At 41.4% G+C, this 7,418-nt stretch overlaps 1 protein-coding gene across 1 annotated transcript; it reads left to right on the top strand.

Annotated features, from left to right (window-relative positions):
* Positions 1-503: 503 nt before the first annotated feature.
* LOC147015993 (uncharacterized) lies at positions 504-6,665 on the top strand. The gene is made up of 3 exons (XM_085848687.1): positions 504-3,711; positions 3,903-3,937; positions 4,357-6,665. The coding sequence occupies exons 1-3, from the start codon at positions 3,646-3,648 to the stop codon at positions 4,595-4,597; spliced, it is 342 nt and encodes a 113-aa protein (XP_085704813.1). The 5' UTR covers positions 504-3,645; the 3' UTR covers positions 4,598-6,665.
* The last annotated feature ends 753 nt before the right edge of the window (positions 6,666-7,418 follow it).

The following is a 7,418-nucleotide window of genomic DNA, read 5'->3' as shown; positions in this document are numbered from 1 at the left end:
CGATGCCAATGTGCGAGGAATCTGTGAGGGGGTAGAGCATCAACTGTGGTCCAGTAATTCTCATCCTGCTTACAGGAGAATCCATGCATTGCATACCTCCAAGCCAGTCCCTCGGTGCACTGCAGTTAGAGCGGAGGGTGGTGGACTCTTGATGGAGGAGTCTAAAGTGAAGGCCCGCTGGACCAGTTCCTTTGAGTGGCTGGACCCGGCTGATCCACCAGCTGTTGAGTCGGATGTCAGCAGTGTTACTATCCCTTTTGCTGACCCTCCAATGAACTGTGATCTACCTTCGTTTGTGGAAACACAGGCTGCGGTGAACCGGTTGAAATGGGGTAAAGCTCCTGGGATCTGTGGCATCTATGCTGAACTTCTCCAGACTGGTGGAAATGCTGTGCTCATGTCGTTGCATGCAGATCTGTGCTCTGCCTGGACCACAGGCATCATCGCAACTGACTGGAAGAGGGGCCTTGTTGTCTCTCTCTGGAAAGGGAAGGGTGATCGTCAAGAATGCAACAACTACCGAGGAGTGACTCTGCTCTCAGTACCAGGCAAGGTCTTTGCTCGGATAACTCTAGATGGGGCTCGCCACCATCTGCTTGAGCACCAGTGCCCAGAGCAGTCAGGCTTCACACCAAAGAGGTCAACGATTGACCGTATCCTTGCCCTTTGGGTCCTCACCGAACACAGATGAGAGTTTCAGCAGGGGCTGCTTGCAGCCTATGTTGATCTTCAAAGCAATCGATTGAGTGAATAAGGATTCCCTCTGTAGGATGCTTTGTCTTCGTTGGGTGCCACCAAAACTGATCAATCTGATGTCTCAACTATACTCTGGTACTGAGAGTGCTGTGAGATGTAGTGATGCCATCTCCAACTTATTTCCAGTTGTTACTGAAGTTCATCAGGGGTGTGTGTTGTCTCCAACACTTTTCAGCGCTTGTATGGACTGTATTCTGGGGAGGATGTCGGAGAGATTAAGCTGCAGTGCATCATTCCAAAACAATGCACTGCATCTGGGAATGATGTCAAGATCTCTGACCTTGATTTCACAGATAATGATGCAGTCATCTTTGCAGAAACACTGGATATCCTTTTGGGGGTCCTTGAGGTGCTGAATGAGGAGCCCGAGCTGCTGGGGTTACGGGTTTCCTGGGTCAAAACTAAGATCCAGGCTTTTGATGACATCTTGGACGCTGCTATCTTGTCTACCCATTTATGGTGAGGATGTTAATGTCACGGAGAGATTCACTTACCTTGGCAGTGATATTCATGTCTCTGCTGGCGGTGAGCCGGAGGTCAATATATGTCTGGGCCGGGCCTGGAGAGCCATGGATTCACTGAATCATAAGGTGTGGTGCTGTCGGTACCTGTGCAGGAGGATGAAAGTCCGAATCTTCAGGTCCTTGGTGCTTCCATTCTTGCTCCATGGATGTGAGACTTGGACTCTGACTAGGAATCTGAGATGGAGACTTAATTCCTTTGATACCAGGTCTCTTCAGAAAATTCTTGGCTAGCGCTGGTCAGACTTTGTGTCCAATGAGCTGAGAGAGACTCAAATGAGATTTGTTACCTGTATAGTCCGTGTGCGTCGGCTGTGGCTGTATGAACATGTGGCTCGTTTTCCTGACGCTGATCCTGCTCACCAGATTCTTTCAGCATGGGAGCTTTGCGAGTGGAGGAGGCCAATGGGCCAACCACGTGCCTCATGGTTGCAGCAGGTTGATCGCCATCTCATGGAGATGGGGATGGACCTGTCTGGGGGATGGCCAGATGGAAGCTCCTCGAGTACCAGCGGAAAGTGGACGCAGTGATGCGCTGCTCCATCGCATGCTCCCATACCTGACCTGACCAGACCTTTTACACCTCCTTATTTAACACATTGCATTAGTTATTCATGCCTGTGGTATGTGTCCTTTATGAGGTCCTAAAAAATAGTAAGTTTGCTGTTTGGAATGATTTTCAATTTTGGTTGACTGCCAGGCAGGCAGACAGAGTAAAATTATTGTCTCACTCCTTCCTCTCTGCGCATGTGTGATTGGGACGAATTCAAAGCCAAAGTCCTACTAAACTCCAGGTTTGTGTTCAGATTCGTGTTCAAAATATACCATTCAATTGAAATTAAGTTGTTTCTCGATCATAAACTGACGTTTGCATACAGACAGACAGACAGACAAAGTGAACCAATAGCTTAACCCCGCTTTTTGCTTCGTGTGTGTGGGGTAATTACTTTTAAGATTGCATATTTTGTCTAACTTCATTACTGCACATCTGATATTCAGAGGAAGTATGCCTAGTCTCAAGAAATGTTTAGAAAAGGTGCACACTTGATGGATTAGGTTGAGACAAACATTGAACATTTCTCGAAGAGTAATTATCTGCCTTGCACAGACAGTCCCATTAGTGGTTAAGGCACCTTGCCTTGTTCAATTGGCTTTGGATTAATCCACTTGAGTGATCTTTGTGTGAAAGAAGTCTAAAATATAGGGTAAAAGGAGTGAAAGGGGGAATGGTTAGGCATGGCGGTCAATGTCGTGCCGAAGCAAGCTGCTGCCCTTTGTTCATGTATTCTCATTATTTGAACCAATAGCACCTCAAAATGTCTGTGCCTAATCTGTGGCCCTTTTGCACAAGGCTTTTGAGGTCTGCCAGTGAATGGAAGTGAGTATGAATAGGCTGTCAGAGAGCGAAGATGAATTACTGCAGAGAGCTTTTTATCTTTGAATTCAATCTGTTTTATGTCTCCATTGAACTTCTGCTTTGTACTTTGCAACAGCTTTCAGTTGTCTCTGATTTACTTTCATTCATATTCAGCTGCTTCTTCGAAAAGTTCATTGACACTCTCTCATTGAACAACTGGGTCAAGTTAAACAGAATGTGAAGCAATATACTTCATGAAAAATAAAAAGGTACAATTTTTTTTGAAACCATTGCTTTAAAAATATCAAGAGCCAAATCTTATAAGATCACACTGCAGCTCCATAGGAGCTTGCATTAAGTTTACAGCGGAATAACCGAATGTAAGTTATGGAATGACCATGAATGGGAGAGACGTACACGAGAGGTTCAGATGACATGACCAGAGTGCTAAGGAAGTCAAACTGGAACAACACCTGTATGTTGGGTTATCATTTCAAATCACGACTTGAGAAAATCCAGCCACCTATCCCAGGATTTTCAAACAAAAACATAAATTGGCAGCAATTATCTCCTCATAGATAGATAGTTAATTAATGAATTGATATTTTAAAAGAATTATATGAAAAATGGAATACTGTTTTTGTAGATCCAGACATAAATTTGTTTAATCCAAAATTTGATGTTCCTCTCACTTTACACATATGTTGTATTAGCAGACTTGTTGTACATAGTTGTATGTAGCGATGTTACCATCTTCTCTCCATGAGAGGTATCAACTCCCCTTTGACTCTCCATATAGTGTGGTGTTAGTGTCCTGAGCTGCGAGTTAAGCAGGAATGTTATTCTTACAAACAGCAATGAAAGCTCACAAAGCTTTATTTTGAAATGGTCTTTAATCAGTGTCGCTGTGAGTGTTTTCTTCCCAGGCATAAGAGGCCAAAGCGACATTCCAAAGCTGTGCATGCAAAGGGCTGTTGACATTTCTGGAGTGCCAGTGTGATCAGATAATCAATGTTTACCAGCGTGCGTGCCTGCCAGGGTCTCTCGTCATCCATTACACGTTCACCATTACTTCTGGTAAGCATTTCATCAAAATGAACTATAACATTCAATCATGTTTATTATCCCACACCAGTGCAGTCTTAATTGCATTATCAGGAAATTACTTCCATTTTTATAGGCATATGTTTGATACTTCATTAACAGTACAGTGCACAACCTTTTTGACTCTCCTTTTTGCCATTTTATTTGTGCACCATGTCCTTTAGGTCAACACGGAGCGTCTGTTCTGCCGAAGCAGTGGGTAAGTCGCCGCTCCAACGCAGGATACTTGATTGAGTGTGCCGGAATTTGGAATTTGGAATTTGTTCCAGGTGCCGGTGATAGCTCGCCACATCTTCATGAAGGACACCATGGAATCTTTAACATCAACAAACTAAAACTAGCAGATGGGACACCCAGCTTAAGGTTCATCCAAGGGAGAGAGAGAGAGCACACATTGATCAAATTTTGGCCTGCAAAGCCCCAGGGTGACTGTATATTACTGGACTGAGATTCAAACCCAGGCTAGATACCTCAGAAGTGAGTGTGTATACCTCTCTACTATCCTGCCAGCCACATTTTTGACGTTTCATTACTATTGGAATGAATTGTTCCCCAAGTACATTGGAGTCACCCTTGATTGCAGCTTCATGTTCCACGAACACTTTAAATGTGTCACAGAAAAGATCAAGACCAGGGTAAACATCATCCAGAAACTAGCGGGCACCAGCTGGGGATCAAGTGCACACACTCTTCACACTGCCAGCCTTGCTCTTGTGTACTCTGCAGCAGAATACTGTTCTCCTGTTTGGGCAGAGAGCAGCTACACAAAACATTTGGACACTGTCCTGAAAACACTGATGTGGACAATCAGCGGTACACTGAAATAAACACCCGTGCAGTGGCTCCCAGTCCTGTCTAACATCCCACCCCCTGATGTGTGCCGGAAAGCAAGAATGCTGAGACAGATTGACTGCATCAAAGCCAACCCAAAGCTTCCAATCCATGGAGACCTGCAGAATCTACAAAATATGCAACTCAAGTCACGCAAACCTTTCTGGGGCTCTGCAAATGTTTTGAGTGATGCGGGGTTTAACACAAAGGACAAGTGGCGCAATCTCTGGACAGACGACAACATTGCTAACAACGAACTGGTGAGTGATCCGACAAAAGAGCCTGGAGGTTTCAACCTTCAACAGAATTCGTACTCTCTATGCATTGACATCACACTACCTCCACAAATGGAATTTCAAAGACAGCCCAGCATGTGACTGTGGTTTCCCAGATAAGCCTATTCATCACATTGTGAATGAGTGTCACGTATGGAAGTTTGATGAGGGATGTAGGGCAATCCACCTAACAACAAACAGTGCCGTGATTTGGCTGTCCAACTTAGACTTCGATATGTGAGCTGTAATTTGTCACACACAACATTAGATTAGATTACTATTGGTGACATATTCATATTTAATTCAAACCACGTGTTGGTGTGTAACCCAAATATGGCCTCTAGATTAAGTCTGGTGTTGGCTTAGCGGTTTGGGTGGATGGTTTGGGATCTTAGGTTCCTGAGTTTGAGTCCTGTCAGCCATTGAATTAACACCAGGTGGGGTTGACTCAGCCTGTCATCCTTTCTGAGGTCAACATAATAAGTACAAGTGTGTTGGTAATAGGGGCATTGCATCAGCTGTGCACTCAGCCAATGATGTCACATGCAGCCTTGTGCTGCATACAAAGGAGGAGGAGGAGGAGGAGGAGGAGGAGAATAATGAGGAGGAAGCCTCTAGTCAGCCATTAATTAAATAATTAATTAATTTTACTTGGGAAAATCGAATTTTTTTACAAGTATATTTGTTGGTTTTGTGTGTTATTCTGTCTGTCTGTCTGTTTGTTTGTTTGTATGTCAATCGCCTACATGTCACAATTTTAAACTGACCTTCATGAAACTACCACATTTTAGAGTTCATCAGGAGCAAGAAGCCTATTGTTTTTGAGGTCAAAAGGTCAACATTGGCCAAAGGCCAACAACTTTGTCAAATTTCTAAAATCATCAATTTTCATCTGATTGGCCAGAAATTTGAAGAGGATTTGCATATCAGATCATTCAATTCAACCACCAATTATTTTTGAGGTCAACATAGGCCAAAAGGTGAACATAGGCCGAATTTCTAAAATTGTCAATTTTCATCCGATTGACTTGAAATTTCAAGAGGATTTGCATATTTGTTTATTTAATTCAACCACCAATTATTTTTAAGGTCAAATTTGTTTGATGGATTTCGCAAGTATCATGGTATGCACAACATCTTTCTTGTTTAACTATTATTGGTTCTTATGTAAATATTCAAGACAGGCCCTATCCCAAACCCTGCATCCAAGTTTGAGAGGTGAAAATCTATTTGATTTTGTAACTCTCCTGATTCCTATTATGAATGTCTATATACTCGAACATACCTTGTGAATGTCAGTGCATACATAAACTAATATGTATATGATCCCATTCTTTCATGTAAATTTTCAAATCGAATGTAATATGTCTAATCTAAAATGAGATGAACGAATGTACATGTCTTTGTACAGCCAATTATCTTTGAAGTAATTTTTATGCACATTTACAAGTAAAATGACAGTGAAATGTTTTCGTGATTATTGAATCGATATTTCATACGCATGCAAAAATATACAATTGTTTTTCTAAACCCATACCTTTGTTCTCACAAATCCAATACATAATGGATACTTTTATTGCACACTAGATGACCCGTGAACCCATTGGGTTCCCGTTCTGACAGCGGTTGATGAAAAAAATCATTTCAAGAAAAAAAAAAAAGATAGCTCCGGAGAAATATACCGCTGAGGTTGTTTGCATTGATCAAATTCTCCCGAAGAGTACTTGACTGAATCTGGAATTGATTTTTTAAATAATTTTTTTCATTGCCCAATTTGAACAAAACTTGATACTGCACATCGCAGGAGAATGGTGAGTAAGGTGGGCCGAAAATTTTTGCGCGATTGTGTACATATATATATATATATATATATATATATATATATATATATATATATATATATATATATATATATATATATATATATACACACACACACACACAAGATGAGAGTTTTAGTAATATATAGATTATTTATCCCTATGTCTCAATATCCACATCTTTCATTGTTGGAGACCAGACCTCTGCACCCTTTGAGAACTCAATACCCCACACACTCAAAGCGAAAAGCCGTTAAGCAATTTGTTCACTTTTGTCTGTCTGTCCTGTCTACAAACATCAATTTATGATCGAGGAGAAACTTATTTCAATTGAATGTTACATTTTGAACATGAATCGGAAAACGAACCTGCAGTTTATCAGTACTTTGGCTCTGAATTCATCCCGATCACAAATGCACAGAGAGGAGTGATAATAATTTTACTCTGCCTGTCTGGCAGTCAAACAAAATTGAAAATCAGTCCAAACAGGAAACTTATTGTTTTTTGAGGATGTCATAAAGGACCCAAACATCAGGCACAAATAACTAATGTAACTTGTTAAATATGGTGGTGTATAAGACACTGCATTAACAGCAGTAAACTTCTGGAATTTTTTTTTTCTATATCCTTTGAAGCTTTTATTTTATTTCAATTGAATTATAAACTCAAACACTGTGGAAGATGAATCACATTCTTTCCGCTTACAAAACTTCTGTTTAGCAGTATTTGGATAAAATATTTTCAGCATTTTATG

The sequence above is a fragment of the Eptatretus burgeri genome, chromosome 12 (assembly GCF_056783735.1).
Source record: "Eptatretus burgeri isolate ZD-2024b chromosome 12, Ebu_testis_v1, whole genome shotgun sequence".
NCBI lineage: Eukaryota > Metazoa > Chordata > Myxini > Myxiniformes > Myxinidae > Eptatretus > Eptatretus burgeri.
This window is presented reverse-complemented; position numbering and strand designations above follow the sequence as displayed.

Coding starts and splice junctions, on each gene's coding strand:
- LOC147015993 (XM_085848687.1), top strand. CDS start 3,646: ATGTTTACCAGCGTGCGTGCCTGCCAGGGTCTCTCGTCATCCATTACA. Junction 3,712..3,902: donor CACGTTCACCATTACTTCTG/GTAAGCATTTCA, acceptor CATGTCCTTTAG/GTCAACACGGAGCGTCTGTT. Junction 3,938..4,356: donor CTGTTCTGCCGAAGCAGTGG/GTAAGTCGCCGC, acceptor AATGTGTCACAG/AAAAGATCAAGACCAGGGTA.